The sequence below is a fragment of the Chrysoperla carnea genome, chromosome 1, assembly GCF_905475395.1.
Source record: "Chrysoperla carnea chromosome 1, inChrCarn1.1, whole genome shotgun sequence".
In the NCBI taxonomy this organism is placed as follows: Eukaryota; Metazoa; Arthropoda; class Insecta; order Neuroptera; family Chrysopidae; genus Chrysoperla; species Chrysoperla carnea.
In genome coordinates this window covers 90,949,225-90,974,839 of record NC_058337.1, presented here as the reverse complement: position 1 = coordinate 90,974,839, position 25,615 = coordinate 90,949,225, and the positions used below count along the sequence as shown (strand labels likewise).

Sequence of the window (25,615 nt, the reverse complement as noted above, 5' to 3'; positions counted from 1 at the left end):
CCAATATGTTCGTATTTAATCGATTTGCTTTTAATAGTACTCAATTGTGTAAATTTTAATTTTTGTTTTATGTTATCGGATTTTATATTAAAAAGGGTCTTTCTCTGCTCAGTCAGTTATCAGTACTCATATGAAATTGAATTATCTATATCAAAATATGGTGTAGACACATATTACCTCTCTTGACCGGCAAATAAATAATTATCGCCATCGGTTTTGAAATCGTGATATGATTTTCTTTCAAAAACATTTGACGTGTAAGTTTTGTGGTTTTTCGATGAAATATAATAAAATTTTTGACCTCGCTACGTTCAAGAAAATGCACAAGAGAAGGTGCACTTGATGTTAAATGTCACAGAAATAAAGCCATAAATTTTGTGTGATCAAAATATCTCCATTATCAGTTGTAACGTAAATTACGGAGACAAAAAGAATAAATACTGTAAATATTTTATTTTGAACATAACAAGTGAAGAGTTAACAATTTAAAAACTAACTGAGCTAATTGTTTAAATCCTGAGCATATACTTAAGTATCGATTATACAAAATATTATATCTATAGAGTTCATGAAATAGAGACCAACAAAAAACTAGAAGTAAGATATTCTTTCAAATAAAACATTTCTGGAACTTAGTTTTCTTCTACCTCTTACAGTTTAAAAGATGGGTATTTTGTTCCCTTAATTCAATTAAATGATTTGTTGATTTACGAATTTAATCACTTCAGATCTATTTCAACCGTAAAAATTATCCTATCGTGTTCACGGACAGACAAAAATAGAGTAAAATTGTGATCTTATGAGATATGCAGAAAAACTTTGTCTGCATACTTGCATGACATCAATAAACTAAATATAATATTCCAGGATACGAATACCTAAATCGCATAAGCGCATAGCAAATTACTACAAAAAAAAACCTGAAATATGTATATAAATACACACAGGTATATAAATACATGGTGACTTCAACGGGTGACTATATTCCAAACCCTTTTTAATATAAATAAGGGTTAAAAATAACGAGCAGAAGGTAGATTTTAATCACGCTGTGGGATACGCTAAGTACGAAAAGTCAAGTACTTTATCCTTTAGTTTATGGTGCTTTCGACTTTGCGTGTAGGGACTGAATGGGATTCATTGATAAGCTCATATTGTTAGCATTTTGACCTACATGTTATCATTATTTCTAATAAAAATTTGTTTTAATTTATGATAAAACTTATAGATGAAGGAAAAATAAACAAATTAAGGTCGGTCGGCTGCTAGGACCTGCGTTGCTACTGCGCTTCTAATTAATAAAAAAAATTGTTTAATCTATTTCAGTAGAGACTAAAAATAAAACTAACCGTTTATTTATTAAAGTAAGGGGAAAAGCAAGCTTGACAGAACAGAAAACAACAACTCAGTCATGCGTTGGGAAGTAAGTATGCAAACGAAACATAAACCGGTAAACCGGTAAAATATGTATATTTCATAATTTTTTTTATTATTCAAAATGATAAAAATAGTACTTTAGCCGTTATTTACCTTGACATTTGATAATTTTAATTGAATTTTTCTTTGATACTAAAGATAAATCGATAATTAAGTGATAAAAAGTTCTAGAAAGGATGATTTTCAATACATATTTGCATATTTTGACCTTGACACACGCCACATTTAATGAAAAACAGACATAAAACTATGTAATTGATAACAGTTTCATCGAATGAAATTTTGTATCTAATTAAATAAAAACTAATTTATTTAACTCTATTGCAAGTACAATAAAAATTACATTAAAAAAAGAATCATAAAAGTGTTTAAATAAAGACGAAATTTGTATTTATAAAATTATAAAACTTGTTCTTTGTAAAAAATTGTGTCAATTTATTTCAAAATAATTCGTACAAAACTTTTGTTTTATTACTTTTAAAATCAGCTTTATAAATTCTAATTAAAACCAATACAATAAAAAAAGTACAAATTAGACAAAAATTAAATTGGATGAAAATCATCGAGAATGAAATTATCAATTGGTACACTTATCAAAACAATAATTATTAATAACTATGATTATTTTAAAAAAATTTCTTTTGCATGATTTTTATAAAAATTATACACCACTTATAATGGATGAAATTCACTGATTTGCAGAAGTAAAAAAAAGAACAATGCAAAGTTGCAGCTCTTGATATAAGTAGGTACAGAAAATAAAAGGATTATTAATTTCAATTCTAAAGATCTTATCTAAAACTTATTACAGATCTACATTTTCCCACGTTTTTCTCGCAGTTTGCTGCAATTAACTGAAACGCTAGTTTTAGGTGGAAAGCTCTAATCGTAGCCTTACCCTCAATGTATTTATTTATTGCAGCCAACTTAAAAAGTGTAACCATTACAATTGTTGGTGTAGCAGGCATAGATACTGTAGCACTCACGCATGTTATTGTAGAAGAGAAATCGTTGTATAGGCCCTGTAACACTAAATCAAAGAGAAAAAGAGAATCATAAGCGAAATTCCCCGTTATGATTTGGTCCAATTAAATGGATCTCAAGATATTGTTTTAACAGAAGTTATAAGGAGGTTGCCACTTCCTGCAAGATTATATATAATGTGACGACTCGGAAAAAATACCTGACGACTAAGGAAACAAGTGAAAACAAACAATTGACTGAGTTAATTGTTGAAATACCATGTATAGGCAGTGTTGATAATTCTGTCACATTTCACATACATACATATCTGACATATTTAACTGATATTCTCATATAATGCGCAAGTGTTGATGCGCAATCGTTTGTTTTTTTTTTGACGTCATGTAAATAACAAAAGATATTCACTTTGATATTCCTAAATTAATACATACTATAAAATTTGTACCTAATTAACGCCCTCGTGGGTAAACAGTGATGTTTACAAAAAAATGTTTCAAACAAAAGTTCTTTATTTTTTTGTAAGGAACATTTTTTACATTTAAACTTTTATTCTATCTCTAACGGTTTACAAGATGGGTACTACGGACCCATGACCCAATTGACCCATGTTGCTCATTTACGAACTTGACCTCACTTTTTACGTCCTAAGCACGCTGTAAAAATTTCAGCTTGATATCTCTTTTCGTTTTTGAGTAATCGTGACCACAGACGGACGGACGGACGGACGGACGGACGGCCGGACAGCCGGACGGACGGACGGACAACCGGAAATGGATTAATTAGGTGATTTTATGAACACCTATACCAATTTTTTTTTTGTAGCATCAATATTTTTAGGCGTTACAAACTTGGGACTAAACTTATAATACTATGTATATTTCATATATATATTACATGGTATAAAAATTAAGAATCCGAGTTGATGATCCTTCTCAAGCATACCTGCGAGTACCTACAATATGGCTATTCTGATTTTTTCTTAGTGTAGTGAATCCAATGGCTTTGGAATAAGCCCAAAACATACTTGAAATAGAAGTTATCATGTACTTTCTCCTTTTTTTGGGCGCTTACATTAGTGATGATTTTGACACAGATTCAATACGTTTTCTTTTGTAAAGTGCTCTTCAATTCCGAATTAGAATTTTCAATACTTTGAATAGCTATTGATGTGTCAGTACATTATAAAACTTAACATATGACAGTGAGACATAGAATAGAAGTGACGGAGATAGCGACGTCCAAGACCGGATATCGGAGGGCCCGTGTTCGAATCCCGGCTTCTCTGTATTTTACTCAGGCAGTTGATTTTAACATTTTTAAGATTCTTGATATGTTCAACATTTTGCGCACACTATGCCCCTATCAAATTCAAGTTAAAGGGTAAATCGGTATGTAGGATGAATAGGTGTTAAAGAGGTGAGTGCTTTTTGGGGATTTCAAGCTTCCAGCACCTTTTTCCTCCCTTTTATACTGAAATATGATGTTCTTTTAATGCTTTCCGCTGCCACATCCAATTGAGTTGGAAGGTTGAAATTTTGTCTTAATATTAAAATAATATTCAGGGCGTGTCTTTTGTATTGTTGGATTAACGGCCCCCTTCCCGCACTTTGATGTAAATATTTCAAGAGTTCAAAAGCATGAAAAGACACAAATCCTATTTCAATAAAAAGCATCTTTTAGGTAGAAATGTAACCTTATAGTGATGAAGCTCCTTGATTTTTTATTTATTTATTAGGATGACAGATTTATGGCTGATCACCCAGTGCCTAGAATTAATAACAACAATTATACACTTGTTATCAAAAAAACTGAGCCACTTAGAAAATGCAATTTTGGCCGAAATCTCAGTCTTGACGAAAACGGTCGTATCTGTACCATTTACAATAACGTTCTATCCAGAAGTTGTATTTTGAAGTTTTTGAAACAAACTTTCGAAAATTTCGATTTTCTATGGATAATAAACGATTGTAAATAGATGAAATGAAATTTTTTTTATATAATAAAGGAATTTCGTGATGGTATATTTAGAATGATACCGAGCAGATCGTTTTTCGCTTTTTCTAATTTCGGACTAAATTTGAGTTTTTTAAAAGACAGTGAACCCATTTTTGCGATGACTAGTGTAGTATGAAAGGAAAAAATTGACTTTGTATATTTTCTGGTACATTGTCCGATCTTGTATCCACCCACATCAAAAGCAATTAAGAAAGATTACTCCAATGAATTTATAATATAAGTGATACAATATAAACGATTCATATATTTTATAAAACAAAAATATAATTACATTCAAATAAGTAAACTGTATTTAAGAGATGATCTTTATTTCATGAAATAAAATCAGGGCAATAAAATAAAGACATCAATATATTATAAAATAATTTATACAACAGAGACATGTATATGATAATCACATTGGGATGGGCAATGATCAGAGAGTCTTTCTAGAAATGGTATAAATACTGCTGTGTATATTTTAAAAGTAATCACAAAGTGAAAACAGTTCAGTCAATACAGACACAAATATAATATTTTTTTAAGTTTTGAAATAGTTTTACTCTCATTTAAATTTTAAAATCATCATGAACTATTTGGTAAGTGTCATCTTCTGTTACAACATCCATTTTTAAGTCCTCGTGTGTAGTATATTTCCTTTTCAACATAATAATTAACTTGGTTACCCATCGGCAATATGAATAAATTGAACGGGTTTTCTTCTTCGGGACAAAAATGTATATTTATTTATTTTTTTTTCTTTTAATAACATCTTTACAACTAACCATTTCTAATATAATCATCTAACAGTGTTTTTTTTCTAATTTGAAGGTCGTTTAGTTTACAAAATATTATTATGAAATCATATATTATCACTTTTTATCTATATTTAGAAGTCTCTTTGAATAATAATATTTTTTCAAATATATTATTAAATATTAAAAAATTAATTATTGAAATATCCTTTTATTTCTTCTGGGATTTTACTTTTGTTTTTGGAAATTCTAATATAATTTATCTAAGTATATTCCATCAAGCGTTTATTTTGACTTTGTGAGATATCTTTTATATTCATAATTTTTCTTAGGTACCTTCGAAAAGTTCAGTTGTACGTTTACAGTTTAAGAAAAGTAGTATTTTTAAAAATGGTAAAGGATGCTAATGAAATTCTTACCAATTATTATTTTTGGGATGACAAAAACTTCACTCAAAATTGGTTGATATTAATTGTATTTAATTAATAATAATTGTTACGAAACGTTGAGAGTTGTTGAAACCATATAACGTTTGAAAAACGCAATTCTAGAAAATTGTGTGTACATTTTAAGAATCTAGGAAGATTTAGTTTGCTGGTTTAATTTCGGTTCAATATGTTAATTTTTTGTTTTTTAAAATTAAAATTTTCTTATAACGTCGAACCCCTTTTTTAATCTTACTTTTTTTTCCATTATTTTAATTAGGGTGTATTCTGAAACATTGAGTTAAGAGAAGACGTTATTTCCACACAGGCATTTTAGTAATAAAAACTTTAACATACATTATTAATAAATAATAAAAAATGTCATATTGATTGCCTTTGCTTATTAATCCTGCTCCTTATCGTGTACGTGACTTAAGGTATAGCAATTTTTTTAATGCACAGTTATGAGTCCCCTTTAGAACACAGGCAAACAATTAAGAACCACTAGAACAGATAATTGCTTCAATACCCCGTTTATACTTCAGTATAAATTTTGATCACCAGTTGATATTGTTTAATCACACACAAGTAAAATTTACAAAATTAAAAAAATGCGGCTCTTTTGGTAACTTTCTCCAAGCTGAACTGATTTTCATGAAACATACCCAAAAACACTCTCCACCAATTTATCTAACAAAAAAAAAAATTAAAATCGGTTCATCCACGTAGAAGCTTTAGTTCCACAGCCAGAGAGCTTTAGTGAATCAGCTGAACCAGCCTTTTTGGTTCGGAGGTTACAAACAGAAATTTTAAATAGTGTACATAAAAGATTTATCTTCCATTCTACTTTGAGCTGAGATTTTTGTCAAATCAATAGAAATTAGACAAAATGTTAATAGCAAATGATTTGCTTTTTTTTAAAAAAAATATGCTTTAAGTTTAGAATTTTATTTTATGGTTTATCAGCTATCGCGATCATATATCAACATTTCTAAGGGTTATACACTGTTAGGATCAATAAACCCGAGTATGTAAAAATAATAAAACGAAAGCGATTGCTTTTTAGATTCATTGTACTTGAAAATCAAATTTCGTACTATTTAAATGAAACTAGATTTAAAAATAAAATTGAATACTTATTACTTGTCAAATCAAATTAATGAATATAAAGAGATCATTGACTTTATATCTATAAATCTCTTGTAATTATTAACAATATAATTATCAATTAAAAAGTACCATATGTGTCTTTAAGTGTGAAAATTTCTCTTTCAAAAACCAGAAATTTCTATTTTAACTATATATAGGTACTCAATAGTGCCTTGCAATATATTACATGCAATATATTTTATGATGGGTGGACTTACATTATTATAAGTTTAACCACTGTTTTAAATTGCATAATTTCTTGTTAAAGGTATATTCTGGAATGATGAATTTTAGTGCTTCTAAATTGATAGCTGCTTGCATTTTATTTGAACCTGTTTTGAAGATATAAGATTATGACATCATTGTTAAATACACATCTAATTCTTTGCTTTGATCTAATTCCATCTTGTCGTTTTCCTTTTTGCGGTCCGAAATTTGTATTTCTGCAGCGCCTGCTTAAAAATGATAAATAATTATTGATTCAGACTTTTGTTCGTATAAGAAAATGGCACGAATCATTTTGAAAAATGGGGTGCCTGTCACTCAATAAATTTTTTGAGTTTGTTATCTTAACCACCTATTATACATATCTGATTAAACTAAAAAAAAAACAGATATTCTTAAATTTTAAGCTTTTATTGCAAAGTTTTCGGGGTCTATGAAAGAGAATGCTCTACACTTAATGTTTAATAAATAGTAAAAAGTTGAAAATATTCAAAACGTAATAAGCTGGGGAGCACTCAGACTATTACATGATTTCTTTGATAAAATATACCAAATTTTTGATTTATAATATATTTACTAGGCTATTAATATTTGATATGTGGGTTCTGTTTTTTGGGGGAAATAATCAATATCAAATTAGTTGATATAATAATAAAGCAATCAATTCCTGTCATGTATTCAACGAAATTTTAAAATTTAATCATTGGTGGCAGCTATTGGGCAAACAATACAGCACGGGTAAACAAAATATGATGTAAAGTAAAGAAAATCCATTCCCGAAATAATAAAAATTCTTGTTCAAAAAATTCAGTCTAAAACCACGACAAGAAATTTAAAAAACTGCATATGAAATAAAAACATTATTTGATTTTGATAACTACCATAACCACCTTTCACATTACAAAATACTTTCTTATAATGTACATATTATCTAATCAAAAATATATATAAAAAAAAAATTATATTTATTTGTGCTCAATTCATAATTATATAATAATTTACCAGTGTTCAGATAATGATGCTGGCACTAATTATAATAGCGCATTGAATAAGAATCAAGTCTTATTAAAGTAATTTAAAGAAATTTTAAAATTAATTATAACATATTGTAGAGTAATTTTGTTTTGTTTTGGTGTATTGCTTCCTAGGATTTAAAATTATCTTCATGTATAATATCAAAAATTATGCAATTATCTTAATTTGTAAGAAACTGTTGAAAAATAATTGAAACGGAAACTATGTTTGCCGATTTATATACTATTGAAAACAATTCACTGTTTTATTTTAAGGTACCATGGCGTATTTTTTTTCAAATAAAAATAAAAGTGTTTTTCTGAAAGTAAATATTTGAGAAACTTTAAGAACACACTTTAATTCGTAATGCATAACGTTGGAAAACTTTCTAATAACATAAATAAATTTTTCTGGATACATTTCTTTGAGAAATATACTTTTTTTCTAGGTTTGTTATAAAAATTCTAATTTTAATGATTTATTACTTAATTTTGAGAAAAGTGTCTGTAACCTTACCCAATTAAACTACAAAATTTATATTCAAACATAGGAATGGAAATGTCTAATCTACGCCAATACTAAGATCAGTTTTTGTAAATCATAATCAGTAGGAATGTAGTCGTAATTATTCCGTTAGTTTATTATAAATGAATATAGTCTCTTGACATATACCTTGCTACTATACGTTATTTTTGTGACACCAAATAAGCGAGGAACATATTTTCAGGAAATAATATTAAAAAACTAAAAAGAAGAGTATATCCGATTTCCTAATTGATATCGGTGATAACTGTACTTTATAGTCGAAATACGTATTTGTGATACAAAAATTATTGATCTAAACTTTGATTATTTTTTTCAAAGAAATTATTGTAATCATATAAATAGACATTTTTAGATTAATCAAATCGCCCAATCGCCCAAAAAATTGCCAAATTGCCCAAGAAGAAATGTTTTTCTTGTCTCATTCAATATAATAAATCACTAGTATTTTTCCAGTAAATTTTGAATGTAAACAAATAAATAAGCGATGATTAGTTATTTTGATTTTATAATTAGTATTTTTTTATTTAATTAAAAATTGTTTACAAAACTTCAATGTCAAGTGCATTGAAGCAAGGTTGGCTTCACATACCTAGGTATTCATTATTAAAAACATATGTTATAATTTGTTTAAAAATATTCTCTGGTTATTTAATCAGAAAAAATATGTAAATCTTTTGCATAATCAATTATTCAATAATTAAATGTTCTTATCACGTGAATCGTTTTAATACATGAGTAAGTAAATAATTATGTATAAAATGCAATTATTGTTGTTAATGTACTCACGGTACATTACGGTAAATAGACGGCGATAGAGCCAGGTTTTATCCTCGAAGACATGACTTAAATGTGAAAGCAATTTTTGCAGTTAATTTAGAACTTACTGGAAATATTTAATCGCTACTACATAATTATTCCAAACATTGAGTTGAAATATGCAAACGTGGTTCCTACTTGAAAATGAGCTTCATTTTTTTATTCAATGGTATTAGATAGTCCCATCAATTTCCTATCAATAGGGAATTAATTTAAATGGATCCGAAAATCCGAATCGGTTTTTTCAACACCTCTTTACGTTTAATAGGTAGGACGTGTTGTAACACAACTAGGATTGATGTCAAAGTGTACGCCTTTATTTTATTCGTAGACATTTTTTCTTTCACTTTTTTACGTGAATTAAAGGTTATATTATATCAATTTGTGCTGAATAGGCGGACAAAGTGGACCGTAGAGGGCGTTGAGGAGAAGTATAAAATTATAGCTTGAAACTTCTTGCAAGAAAAGCGTTACACATCATGGTATAATAAATTACTAAATATTACATTGTGGTAATTGAGGGAAATTATTTTCCTCTCTTGGAAATTTGACGATGTGTATCAAAAGGATCACACTCAAGGGACTAGCTTGTCATTTCTCTTATTTGAGTGTGAAGTCTATGAGATCAGTTCAAAAAAGCATCACTTAAAGTAAACATCAAATGATAAATTCTGTATTTTATCTAAATTAAAAAGAGTATTTCAACCTCAAATTTCTTTCGCTAATTTTAGAGTAACTCGACAGATAGATATTATTTACCTAAGCCAAATACAGATTTTGTTTCTCGTACGATTTAAAACCATGCAAAGCATACAATTTTAGATTTCATTTTCTTTAAACTGCACATAGTACTTGCTATAGTACCTACAAAAAAAATTATTGTTGGCTTAAGCAGAATGTATCGATGAAAATATTCAAGTATATCGACAAAGATATTCAAAATTATCGATATAGAACAATCAAATGAATCAAAAATTTGAATAAAAAAATAAAAATGATGAAGAACGGAAACAAATTTTAAAATTTTACTTAATCTTAAAATGAAATTTCGTAATACATGAACAAACAGACATTATATTTTTACATTATTCATAATTTAAATAATCCACATGAAAAAATAAACTTTCACTATTAATATTTTAACTAAATGTTATATACATACAAACTCAGCATGTAGTCAGAGCGGACCCACGATGCGGCAACGATTGGATTAAATACTGTATTAGTTCATTGCGGTTATAAACTTGATTGACCAAACTTGATCATCCATCCATCTTTATTCCACCTACACAAATTGTATTACCAGTCTATTGATCTTTTGACCTATTGACATTTACTGGTTACTAGTGTAATTTTTTTTTATTATTAGAATAAAATAATTTACCTCGTAAACATTTACTTTTAATACAAAATATTTATATATATTTTTTATTATTATGAACATGTTATTACTTTAAAATATTATTGATAACTTTTAATTTTATTAATTAATAATAATAGCAATTAATTGTATACATTATTAAGAAATGTTGCCAGCGGTTGCTTGTTAAGAAATATCACGAAACACGCAATTTTTAATTAAGTGGGTATGAAAGAATTTTGTTAACAAATTTCAATAATAAAAATCACGCGATTCCAGTAAATTATGTTTAGAAATAGTTTGATTTAAAATGTTTGACAACTTTTATTATTTGCATAGCAATTCTTTAACTACTTTGTTATAGTTCACTATGACTATGGCTAGACTTAATTTATAAAAGCTTTAGTGTGATAATTTTCACAATAATAGTTTTTTGTTACGAAGATTAAAGATCAGGCTGGATTTTTCTATATTATTTCGTATCAAACTGTTTTGAATATATGTAAAAATTAAAGATACAGCAAACAATTTAAGCGGTTTTTTAAATATTGTAAAATATTGTAGTGTAATCGGAAATTTCTAAGCTTCATTTTATTGAAATCTATGTAGGTGCTTAAAAGCTTTTTCCCACTTGTTGAAGTAATTTTTATATGCGAGGAAGTTTAAGTTTGTGTATTGGTGCTTCCACCATAACTACACTTCCTGACGCTTCCACCACAACTACGTAAATACTATAATATTAAAATTGATGCGAATGAAATTAATAAATAGAAAGTCTGTCATGGTCCCTAAAAGTAAAGCGCCTGATTATGTCAATTTATGCAATTATATTTTTAAATATAATTAACCACGTTTCTATTACGGAAAACTTATTTTTCTAGATAAGCTAAACTATTATTAGAAGATTAATTATCAAAGTAATCTTATAAAACGCCTAGCCTGCTTTATTTTACTTCTCTTTACAACTCCTAGGAAGTAGGTAGTAGCTATCTTAGCAATTCGAGCAACTCTAATCACTAGCTTGTGTAATATACAACTTGGAACAACAGTACATAACGCTTTCGCCTGTATTGATCATTTACTAATATTTACTATGAAGTTGTGTTTGGTTTATTTTTTTTTTAAATTTTTCTTATTTTCTTTACTTTATAGATTTTATTATGTCTATGCGCAACCGTATTCGCACAACGACCATTAAGGCCTCAACAACCACAACAGCAACAACAACAACAACAAAACTATGATGATAATGATAATTATCAGCCATTAGCACAACCTAGTCAACAAAAATCAGCTCAACAAAACTATGTTGACACAAAATACAGAGAAACAACTACCTACATTCCAATCATTAGATTTAACAAGGAGCAAGAAAATGATGGCAGTTATAAAACTTCGTAAGTACAAAATGTTTTATCAATACTTTTCTCGGTAAACAGAAGTAGATTCAAGCAGTTAGTACCTAGATATCTCTCCTCCGCCTCCACAAGTCATGAAATATTGAGAGCCAAACTTATATTTTAATTACAAATTAACTCAAATTTTTGTGTGAAAAGAAGACAAAAAAAGAGTGTTCTCTAATCGGCAAAAATTGTGGCCTCAATGAACATTTTATGACGTTACTATCTTTGCTGATCTTAGACAAAAATGCCACACACTATCCCGCACGATTCTTTGGCTATGAAGATAACAATTGCTGCAAATATAATGCTTTTGTAACAAAAAAATACAAATTTTTATTTTAGATATGAAACTGGAAACAACATAATTGCCGAAGAAACAGGTTTCTTGAAAGAAGTTCCAGCACGTGGTGATGAGAAAGAACCTGGTCATGCCCAAGTACAACATGGTTCCTATTCATATACAGCACCAAATGGTGAAGAAATTGTTGTTGAATACACAGCCGATGAAAATGGTTTCCGACCAATTGGACAACATTTACCAACACCACCACCAGTCAGTCCTGAAGTACAAAAAGGTTTAGATTTAATTTATGCTGGTATTAAAGCACAACAAGAAGCTGCAGCCCGTAATCCAGAAAATGCAAAAGATTTCTTAAACAATCCAGGATTTTATCGTGGTGAATAAATTTAATTAATTTAAATAAAATAAAGGATATATAAAAAATTAAATAAAAAAAATCCTAAAAAAAATTATTAAAAAATAATAGAAAAATGAACTGATGTCTAAACAAAAAATAGACAAGCGTGACAATTTGATAGGAGCTAGTGTGTTATTAACAATTAATAATAATTGTTTATTAAATACATCTATTATTAATTAATTAAATTAATTACTATTTTACTTATTTTTCTGTGATTGTGTGTCATACAATATAAATACTGTTTACAATTTAATTTTTCTCTCTATTAATTTTTTTTTTTTTACTTTTTTTTATTACCTGTTTCTTTTATTTCTTTCTCAAGTTTTCTGTTTTTGTTTATTTTTTTTCTTCTTTTTTCATTGAGACATATTTAAGATGACATTTTTTTTTTTTTGTAAAATATTGTTTTATACTATTTAATTTGGAATAAAATTTTTTTATAAAACAAAGTATGACTAAAACAAATATAAAATATTTTTTAAATGAACCCTATTGCTCCCTTCTTTTCACAAATTTTAGTATAATAAAAGACTAAAGTCAATATCCCCACATGCGGTTATTATGTTTTTTATACAGTGGCGGGATACCATTCCGTAACCATTAAATTTCCTTCAAAGAGTTCAAGATAAAGGGCTATAATACGGATATACAAACTCAACAACCACTCACACAACCTCCTCGGATTTAAAAAAAATTCACTACGAATTTTTTCCTGAGACATATGATGGTTTAAAAATAGTTTTTTTTTGTTACGTTATGTGCATAAAAAGCACATACGCATGTGTGCTACAAGGATCTTAAAGTTAAGGTAGTTGGGTCATGCAAAAAAAAAAAAAAAATCTTTAGAAATATCTAAAACTTTCAGTATAAGTTATAACAAGTATTATTGCACAAGCTGTTAAAAATAATTATTTAATATGCCTACCATGAGATAATTGAAATTACAAATCACATTTTTAGCGAACTTTCGAAGAGAACGGTGAAATTTGAATTTTATTAAAATGCAAATATTTTTGAATTGTTTTATCAGTTAATAATTTTCGACTGGACTGCTGTGAAAGCACTACGTCAATAAATAATATAGAACTAACGGTCCATATAGTCCTTGTTTTTGCTATTAAACACACACAATTCGACATAAACATAGTCTCTCACATACATGTTGTTTTTTAAAACTATTATTTATTTTGTGTTTTTTAGTTCTTTAGACTTTTATTTATTAATTATAGAGACAAACGACGAAATTGGAATATATGACAGCGAGTGAACGAATTTTACGTTTTCTGCTGTTCCTTGTTTTTAACACGCTTTTATTACCTTCATGCGTATGTTGGTATGTTAGTATGTAACGAAAACTTTGAACATGATTTTGATCCCCTTCAAAACGTTTAACTAGAAGATTAATTCGAAAGATATACATAAATATATATATATATATATATATATATATATATATATATATATATATATATATATATATACCATACCTGAAAATATATACATTTACTTGCGCTCCCACCATATTTATACTGAATTTTGGATAAATAAATAATTGTCTAAAGAACTAAAAACACAAAATAAATATATATATTTATGTATAACTTTCGAATTAATCTTCGAGTTACACGTTTTGAAAGGGATCAAAATCATGTTCAAAGTTTCCGTTACATACTAACATACGTATGAAGCTAAAAAAAGCGTTTTAAAAACAAGGAACAGCAGAACACGTAAAATTTGTTCACTCGCTGTAAAGCAGTAAAACTGATATAACTTTGTCATATATTCCAATTTCGTCGTTTGTCTCTATAATTAGATGAACGAGAACAAAATCGTATGTAAAATTAAATAGGTAGATTAATTTCTTAGAAGATAAAGTGTGCTGAAGTGGTAAATACAGAACGACTGTTGTATTAGACTTTCATCTTTTGGCATTACAACTACACAATGCAGAAATTTGGTCCCCTATGGATGCCTCTATAAACATTGATAAGATATGTTTTTCGTTCCGTATAGAATATCTTATATAACGGAATGATTTTTCCTTCTCGAGATCTAGATATCAATCAATATTTTAGTGGGTGATGAATAATAATAATTTTCAGCAGGAAACTGATAAAGAAAATTTAAGTCTTTGTGAAAATCTTTTTTAGTATAGAATGTTACAATCTTCAAATAAATCAATTTTGAATAACTTTTACGTACATATTTCGAATTTTTAGGAGATATTTAATCACCGCTTACAAAAACACTTATATCTTCCGCACGGAAAATCACAGACTAATAAAACAAATACAAAATCGGAGGAAAATACAGGTTTCAAATGAATGAACATATTGAAGGAAGTTTACACAATAAATATGGCAATACAAAAATGGTCCTTTTTATTTCTTCCAATGGTATCAAATTGGTCTGCAGATCGATGCCTTAAAAACTTACTGATTAAATCTTTGTTGAGACTTTCTAAATGTGTTTTTCCAGTCCTGTTCAACAATTTCTTACGTTCAAAAATGCTCGGTATCGGATCATTTTTTTGTCTTTTCCTAACCAGAAAATAATCGATAATAAATGGAAAAACCATTTTGCTCGGCATATAAGAAAGAAGTGAGCCTGTTTACCCATTTATTCTCTTCAAGGTGTCTGTAAAGAATACTCCGTTTAATTAGAGATCAGGCAAATGATTTTTTTTCTTTTTATTCGACAATAAATGGAATTTAATAGGAGTGTATGGAAGTGTAATAAGCATCCAGTGCTGAACAGATTAATGAAAAATAGTCTCTTCGAGTTATATATATGAATTATTTCGTTCAAAAAAAAGATACAATAATGCCAATTCTTTTCTGCAGCGTATCTCATCTTCAACTATTCTTTACCATGACGATTGTAAATATTTATAAAAGTAAGCAACTTGCATCACTAGAATGATTAAAAATTTGCGTGTATAAAACTATCAAATAGTAAAAGAATTGCAAAGAAGAATCGTCTTAGACATAAGTGTGTAGTTTGTACCTTAGTACAACAAGTTGCCTGAAATAATTAAATTTTCCTTAGCTAAGATTCAAACCATACTTTATTTCAACTATACTTAATATTAATAAATGGTATTAAAATTCAAATTTAATACCATGCCATCACCTGTAATATAAATACCACACGGATTTAAGAAATTTTCAAGAGATGTCTGTAGCATAGAACGAGGTACAGCCCAAATATTTTAACCTTTATTATAAAGATTAATGATTGATTTGTATAACCATAGACAATCAAGTGTAGTTATTTGGCTATGGCTATAACATAGAATAAAATATACGAATGGAATAAATAAGATATAATCATAAATTTGGTATATTAATTTTTTTAAATTTGATGATGACACTAAACATAAAAATAATTATTTTTTTCCAAAGATGAAATATAAATGTATTACAAGGATAACCTATTAATATTAGGTGTGAAATTACATTTTTAGTAATTATACGCCCATACGCAAATAGTTTAAGGCTCTAATTGCGTATTTATATGATTTTAACTAAATTTAAAAAATTTTTGTACATTCTTACACCTCCGTACACAAACAAAAGCATATTATTTAAATGCGAGATATTTTCATTTTCTGACTTTCGGCATATTTGCATTCACCAATCTCGAAAATCCCTATCATAACTTTCATTAAAGTATTCAGTATTGTGTTTCATTTAAAATTAAAAGTATAACGATGAGACTGGATAGGTATTGTAAAGTTATCCTAGCGTTCCATAATTTGGATCTTTAATAGCAGTTAGGCTTAGTACGGCTATATATCATTTGATGCCACCATGCAAAAGGAGTCTAAAGTAGATATTATAATAATCAAGAATCGAAATAAAAACTGCAACGTCCAATAGGTCTATCGTATCGGCCTGCTCTAAGCTTAAATCAAGGGAAAATGTTAGTTGTTCATTATTTTTCCGGATGCCAAACTATATAAGTTTGGGTAAGATTTGAGCTAGGAGTAATTCTTAGAAGGGTTTAGGTTTAGGTTTAAAGGTTTATTAAATCTCCATTTGTTCCAAAGGAGTTCCAGCAGCCGTACAATTTTAATAAACAATAGGATATTTCCGGGCGACATTTATTTTACATGAGTGGAGATAAATTGTGCTATTTAGTATTTCAAAAATAGTTCCAGGCCGTTTAGTTGATTATATGAACCTATTTTGAAAAATTTGTCAGTCTACTCGTTCCCTTGGACCTCAGAGCTACCCACCCAATAACTTTATTACGTTTACCCCGCATACTTTTTCAATTATTCGATGGACTTAGTCTTGTAGTTTATTTCAATTAAAAATAGCGCTTAGAGCGCGAAACTACTTTGTGTTAGATATTCTCAAAAGTAATATTTTTGAATCTAAATATGGAGTTCAAGAGAATATTGGACTTAATTGTTCATTACATATTAAATGTGTAATACCATTGAAGTGTAATTACTTACCACGCGTCCAAAAATGTATAACCTAATGACCGAGGTTAATTGGAAACGCCCTTAACACTTCTGGGCAAAATTATTTATAAAAATATTTCTTATTTTAACTAGTATTTGAAATTACATAATTATTAAATATAATTTTTGTAGGCCAAACATGCAGAGAAGTTAAATTTTTGACATTTAATTATTTCATACACAATCAATTAATAAATACCTAACTCATTTTTTGTCCAAAAAAATTTAATTAAATTATTTTAACATATACGCATGCGATATAAAAACTACACGTTGATCAAAAGTAATTATAATAATATTTTAATAAAAATAAATAAATAAATTACAAAAGTAAGATACAAAAATTAAAATTTGATGCTGTGAATAATTTTCTATACACAAACTTAGCTTTCGATAAGCCTGTTATATTGGACAGTTTTTTATTTATTATTTGGTTTATTAAATTTCAACAAACATTCTACCTTTAAGTCCTTATTTTCAAATCACTGTAGTATTTTTTTTCTTTTAAGAGTATTGAAAATTTCCATTAAAATTGCTATTATTTTTCTTATTCCACAATATTTCCACCAAATTTGTAAATTCGGGTTTGTAATAAAAACAAGAGAAATAAACTGTTGACTGAGTTAGTTGTTCAAATACCTTATACAAACCTTGCTAATTATCAGTGCTTGCATTATTTTTATAAATTACATTAGTGTCTAATATGTATATCAGTTGAGAAGTTTATAAATTTTTAAAAGGATCTCAGAGAAGGTAATGGCTAATACAAAGGTACATTTTTAGTAGGAAATAAGTAAGAAAAAATTAAGCAAATGCAAAATGACTAATGCAACATAAGACTGTAATAAATAGCACAAGCAGCGCGTTTTTGGTCTGTAAAACACATCAGAATAAGAAAAATTAATAATTCGCTATCTTATAAGTATATAAGTTATATCTTAAAAGCGCGATCGATATGCTTTTTCAGTTGTAGGACACATACGGTTTCATCGCGTATGATCAGGATGATTTTAAGGTGAAGTGTTTTTTAAAAACAAAACATTCTGTGTCACACAAAGCCTGTTATTTATGTTATTGTGACTTGAAACGCGAACAGAGTTCGTAAACAAGCCCTCTCCCCTGCATTGAACGCAGGTGGGCGATGTTTTAATATTTTTCATTAATATCTACTGCGATTTGTTTTTTAAAAGCGCGCTGTCGTGCAAGTTTGTATTGTGTTTCTTCTGTGCACTCTATTGAGTTTTTGACAAAATGTTTCAAACAGAGTCCTTTTGTAAAGTAGAGCTGCCAATTGAATGGCCGCTACAACCACAAACATACGTGAAAATCGTACAGCCTATTTGTTTTGAAATCGATTTATGAATTTTTCTAAATATTTTTTAATTATCATAGACACAAATGTAAATTTCAAGTGAAAAAAATTACTTTCTTTTAAATAAATATTAAGAAAAATATTTATCCATAAAAATATTATGCAAGTTAAAATAGTTAAAATTATTATTATTAATTTATGTTAATTGATTTTCAGTTTATTGCTAAATTTATTTTAATTTTATCAAATTATTAAGCTATTGTTATTTCCCTGAAAATAATTATTACAAAATATATGGCATATTTCCGTTTTGTAGTGACGACAATGTTATAAAACTCTTTTTGTATAAAAAAGGTGTTTTGTGTGTCTAATATCGAAACATCTGCAACAATGGAGGAATGAGCAAGCACATTCTAAAATGAAAAGAAACTAAAATACACATATGTTTGAAAATGCCACTTTTCGACGATTTTCACACTCATTTCATCTTAGACTAAGGTTAAAAAATTGTGGAAACAGTGGTCGGTACTCTAAAAATATGGTTGCATAGAAAAGCCTCTCTAAAAATATTCCAAAATGGTAAAATACCATACTTTTATTTTGATATTAAATTTAAAAAATGTTAAGGACCAAAAAAATGTTAGGATCTGAAACATTTATATCTCCAACATTTTAAGTTCCCAGTATAGAGTAGTTATAATCGGTGCAAAAATCCAAATGGAAATTTTCGGCATATCTTTACGTTTCATAGCCAGGACAATGTATTAATACAACTTTTAGATTGATGTCTGTATATATGGATGTCTGTAAATTGATACTCTGGAAAATTTAATTCATTTGGTAGTTTTTAAACCCCGAAAAGGTAGTTTTTTGAGATTCCTTGTTTTTGCGGTGGCTACATGACTCTTGAGTCTTAGCTTAGATTTTACAAAAGGAAAGGATTTGGATTTTAACGATTCAATGAAGTTTCATTTCATTTAAAATCACTTTTATATTCTCATTTCAACAAATTGGTGGGTGTCTTAAACAGTTTAGTTATGCATTTTGTATCTAATAAAAAAGTCCTACTCTGTAAAATTGTTATTAATATTTATTGACAAATGATATTTATTATTTTGAAAAAAGCATTTTCATTTTAAACTTTCTATGCAAAACGTATCAATAAAATATTTAATATAATAATCATAATATTATTAACTATTACATTATATAACCAAAATATAATGTAAAATAATTCTTTGTCAGTTTGGTGTAGTGAACGCCACACAACCTCTAAATAGAATGCTTGGTTATCACACAGTACACTGACACTTGATTTAAGAAAATTGTAAACAATTGCTCTGAGAAATCTATTTACACTCATTGTAACATTCAAAATCTTATTTTTAAGGTTTGTGATTTTATAGGGTGCTAGCGAATAAATACGATATCTTCAACAGCGGTTTCCCCAAATAGTTTTAATGCAAAAATATCTCTTACACTTTTGTCCAAAGCTAAATTGTTAAATAGCTATTCCATCAATATTAAATTCAAAAACATATAACTCAAATACTCATCAAACAGGTACGTATTCAATTATAAATGGATTTAATTTATTCATACTGTTACTTAAATAACTGCTTACCTATTTGATTTGCCACAAAAGGTATCAATCAGGTGTTTTGGAATTAAAAATTCTCAAGTAAGGGAATGCATTATTAATGGTGATTTATGCTCAGTCGGATTAGATGATAAAATTATAGATACCTAAGTGAGATTGAATCCACAACCTAATCAACGAACTCATCGGGTGATAGTCATTTCTCTTAGCAGCCAAAATAAGTTCTATTTTTTTCAAATGTTTAAGGTGATTGCCTCCTTACAGTATTGTAAAAATGTTGTGGTTTACATGCACGGTAAGAGTATGTCATTCTTCTCATCAAATAATGTCTTATTTTTAACTTTTCAATATCTCGCAACTATTTGTAATACAGTATCGCGTACCAAGTACTGTTTATAATCGAATTTTCTGACATTATTCCCATGGCGAGACTACAACCTTAGAACTATTGACTATTTTTCACAAATGAAGCATGGATATTCCATTTGGACTTTGAAGTCAAGGCTTTATCAACGCATATTTTTCTTTTATTGATACTTATGATATATTATAACTGGCTATGCTCCCTCCTTGATTAAATTATTGCCTATATATGGAGATTATATTGAACATTCGACTTGTATCGTATTTATGCGGTACAGGTATATGTATTGTTTTACATACGTTAAATAACATCATTTTATTTTATATATTCAGTGTGAAAGATTGCATTTATCAAATGTAAGAAGGTACACTCTAGGTCAATAAAGCAGCACCCGTCTAAATTAAATTGGAAGTGAGAAAAATGGCTTAAGTTTCATCAATATACTACCATGCATGTAAAGCTTAGAATACTAGAACATAAATCTAAAGTAATATATATTAAATGGCTTTTAAATTGTTGCGTCACTCCTCGAACCAACTTAAAGTAAATAAAAAAGCATAATACGATTATAATAAGAAGATAATGTATATATATTTAAAACAGGAAAAAATTCGTAGCACAAAATCTGCGTTAGCTAAGAAAATTCCCTCAGAGATTCAAAAAATAACATTTTATCCTCATTTAACAATTTTCATCCTCACATCCCTTGTTTATCAGTCGATTTTTCGCATTAACGAACTTGACCTTTCAAATACCAAAACCCTTCTTGATATTAAATTTGATTCAAATCGGACTTAAATTGCGACCGCTAGAGAGTTTACAGACATATAGACACAATTTGTAGAAAATTCCACCATCAGTACAAAAGCAATAGCTCCATTTCTTTCGGCAATTTGCTAAATATTCGATTTATCTGAAATGTATTGAGTAACGGTAGCAAATATAAAAAAATCGGAGAGAGTATATAAAATCCATATAACGTTTTGGTAAAATTGTCACATCTTCGAAAGAGAGCGTTTTTTTATACAGTAAATTCGTTTGTTCGCATATTTATCGATTTGCATCTCTAATACGAAAAACTTTTTGAGTTAGATTTACTACTAAATAATATTTCTTAAACATGAAAATGGAGTAAGACCATGTGGCAACTAGCAGCTAGTTACTTAAATATTAAGATTGAAGGATTGAAGCCAATCCTCCAAATCTAGGATCATCGTCAAGTGAATAAAATCCTTAAATTTGGGATTAATACACTCATTTGATACTTGCCTAATTTTTGCGTATTTTCGATATTGTTCAGTTTTTGCTTTCGTACCTGGTTAGCATAAGAAGCAACGGTTGATTCAATTTAATTAAGTTTGCCTGTGCAAATACACAACTTTCCGTGAACACCCCTCAAGTGAGATGCAGACAACAATAAATACGATGAGATATTATTTATTTAAATGAATTGAATATGATTAATCAGATGAGATAAGAAACTTGGATAGTAATTTTTTTTTTCTTTAAAACAAAAACATTGTTTTTAATGCTTTAGAATCTTGTGGATCTATCTATCTTTGTTTCACTTTGTACTGAGCAAGCAAAAGCAAGCTACTATCATCATGTAATAATGTCATATCATCATTAATTATAGTTTACACGGTATTCCAAAAGTTATGTATATGTGTTTAATATTGTGTAATCTGCATGATTTGCAAAATTCAAATTTATTGCAATTATGTTATATTGAAAGTATTCTACAATATTGCGTCTTAATTTTATTTACACTTTATTATCTTTCTCTTAGTCAAAAATACAAATTTGGTTATATCTAACTTTGAATTGTGGCCTCCGCAGCAACATGTATGCCACGTGCGAGCATGGTGAATTCGAAAAGTAGTCGATGAACTTGAAATTTTGACAGGTCAAAGCATATATAACCTAGAGTGTTTATACGGGAACAAATATTTAAAAAAAAAAAAAAACTGAAAGAAGAGATGCAAATCATATGAATATCAAATTATTATTTAGTATATTTATGCCCCTAATAATAAATATCAGATCAAGTCACAGCGATAGGTTGGTTTCATCTAATTTGATAATAATTTCAATTTTGAAATTATGCAATGTAAATTACATTTAATTATATACTATCTATACAAGAATTCAAGCAAACTGATCGATCAACGCACAGCAAGTGAGCACTAAGAAAGGATTTACGGAAATTAATCACTAAAGAAGTGTTGGAATGAAATTTGATCAATTTTGAAGTTAAAAATATAAAAATGATATATGAGCATTGAGCATGATTTACTACGAAAGTTTTCTATGTTACTATTTTCAAAAAAATCATTCTTCAAGGGGGTGAAATTTTATATGAAACTATGTCATTATTGAAGTAAGAAATATAAAACTTGATATATGAGCTCATGGTTTGAGACAAAAGTTTATTTTACTTTCTTGATAAAAATTCATTTTTTAAGATGGTCAAATTGGAAATGAAAGTTTCTATGAAACTCTGTAGGTAAGTTTGGTGGTGAAAACCAAAGAGCATAGGGTAGAGGAGAAGCAGCCCATATGAGCTAATGTAAAATCGTAGTATACGAGTTTCAGCGCCTCTACCGAGTCAGGCTTTCAAACTTAATAGTTAATAGTCACCCCCGCAAAGTAGTCAAACTTAATAGTCATACCCGCAAAGGCCTACAAACTTAATAGTTGATCGCCTCAGACTCCAGATGTCACTTATAATTATACTTCTGCTTCTTGTCTATCCTATAGTCTTTGGTGAAAACGAGATGATAGTTTGTATGAAAATTCGTCATTTTTGAATCAACTACTTAACTGATTTTAAAAATGATTTCAAATACACCTGAATTTGTACTTTTTGGGTCAAAATTACCTTATATACTGAGTTTTATCGAAATTGGAGATAAAGAAAATTTCTCGATTTTTTTGATAAAATCGAGAAAATCGAAAACAAAAATTTGTTTTTGAATTTGGTGAAACTCGGTGGATGGGGGAATTTTGATCCAAAAAGTATAAAAATCAGGTTAATTTAATGATTGGATGCAGCGTTTCTGAGATATCGCAATTTTTGGATCGATTTTTTTCGATTTTATAAAAGAGAGGTCACTACATAGTTATCCTTTTACAACTTCTGATTCAAATAATATGAGGATCTTATATGAAAACCCTAATGAAGCGTCAACCTAACATTTATTCTACTCGCAAAGGTGCGTTACTTAAATTTTGTAATACATGGCATAAAATGAAGCGCTTTTATAAATATAGAAAAATCTATACAATTAATTGCATCATTTCAAAATATTGCAATGCAATAATCAATTATTATGTAAATCTAATATACATATATGGATAATGTGACTACAAAGATAGATTATAAAAATCACTTATTTTATTCAATTAAAATACAATTTATTGTGACGCACTGTATGTACTACAACACTTTTTACTTTTTTATTTAACTTTACTCTATGATTAATTAATTATTAATTATTTTAAATAACATAATAATAGTTATGAATGATATTATAACATATTTTATTCTTAGAATTTTTGATTTGTTTGATCATATAATTATTATTGTAGTGTTTGCATGGGAAATTTCATTTCATTAAGAACCTGTGGTGAAGAATCTTTTCATGTTGTCTGTGCAACGTCTTTTGATTAAGTTGGCTAACTTTTTTAACTGATTATATTAGTATTTCAATTGACATTTAATGATGGAAAAGAAGTATTATTTTAAAAATTCAATTGCCATTTTTCTGTCATACTCACTTTGTCTACTTGTCAGTCTTCGGACGGCTTCCAAGTAACATAATTATGCTTTTGAAAACCAAAAGTATTTTAGGTTGACACTTATCATTCCAAGTTGAGAAGTTTGTTGATTCTGTAGGGACGAATTTAATTTGATCAAATAAAAAAATTTTAAAAACATCTATCCAGAAATTTATACCAGTTAGAGCATTTTCTAATATATTTCTTAAAAGCCTGCTAAGAACGTGATAGACAATAAAATTTTAAATTTGTCTTATAATAAATAAAAACACGAGAAAATAAACAATTGACTAAGTTAACTGTTGAATAACTCTGTATATATAGTATTTAATCTCAAGGCTAGTTTTTTTATTTTTTTTATAAAAGAAGTTTAAAAAAATCAAAAAGATTCATGTAGAATAAAAAAGTTCTAGGGGCCAAAGACCCATTTTAAAGATGCTGCTCAGTAACGAAGTCATTTTTTACCTCCTGTACACCTTATAAAAATATCAGATTTTATGAACACCTATACCAAACTTTTGTTTTAGTATCAATATTTCTAAGAGTTAAAAACTTGAGACTAAGTTTAATATACCTTAATATAAAGGGTATACGAATCTCTGTATGTCTCTGCAAGCCACCAAGCTCCGCTTGTATATCCACATTTAATCGCACAGGGCAAATTATTCCGTATATGACCCCATGACAACAGGAATTGTCTTTATGTACTTTATGTATACAGAGTGCTCAAATAGGAATTGAAAATAGAAACCCCACCACCTCTCCCGAACATAGGCTTACCGTAAATTTTGCACGATAAGTATGTTCGTACGGCAATATAATGTTGGGCACGCCCAACAACTTAATCTACAAGCAATAATTCATAATTAGTAATTACTAGAATTTAATAGAGGAACACCTAGAAATAAAAAAATTTGATTTTACATTTTATATTTTGATATTGTCTTTTTTAATTAAAAAAATGTGATTTTATTGTAGAACTGATTTCTATTTTAATTAAATTATAATTAAAGCCATCTCTGTTAAAGATTTTACATTCATATATTTATGTAATTTGACAAATAATAAATATTGCAAATAAAATCTTTCCTACGGTGAGATTTCAACATAAATTTAGCATATCGTATGCACGCTTACTGAACTTACTTGAACTACCTATGGATGACTATTAATATACTATATGATTTAGTATTTGTTTAATTGCAATCGAAAAATATATTTACAAAACAAATACCAAATAACTTCCGTGAATAGAAAAATTTAGGATTTAGTATA

General features: G+C 28.1%; 1 protein-coding gene across 1 annotated transcript; it reads left to right on the top strand.

Moving 5' to 3' along the window:
- The first annotated feature begins 4,914 nt into the window (after positions 1 to 4,914).
- Positions 4,915 to 12,842, top strand: LOC123305429 (endocuticle structural glycoprotein SgAbd-8). The gene is made up of 3 exons (XM_044887142.1): positions 4,915 to 5,015; positions 11,859 to 12,103; positions 12,452 to 12,842. The coding sequence occupies exons 1-3, from the start codon at positions 5,004 to 5,006 to the stop codon at positions 12,792 to 12,794; spliced, it is 600 nt and encodes a 199-aa protein (XP_044743077.1). The 5' UTR covers positions 4,915 to 5,003; the 3' UTR covers positions 12,795 to 12,842.
- Positions 12,843 to 25,615: the final 12,773 nt, after the last annotated feature.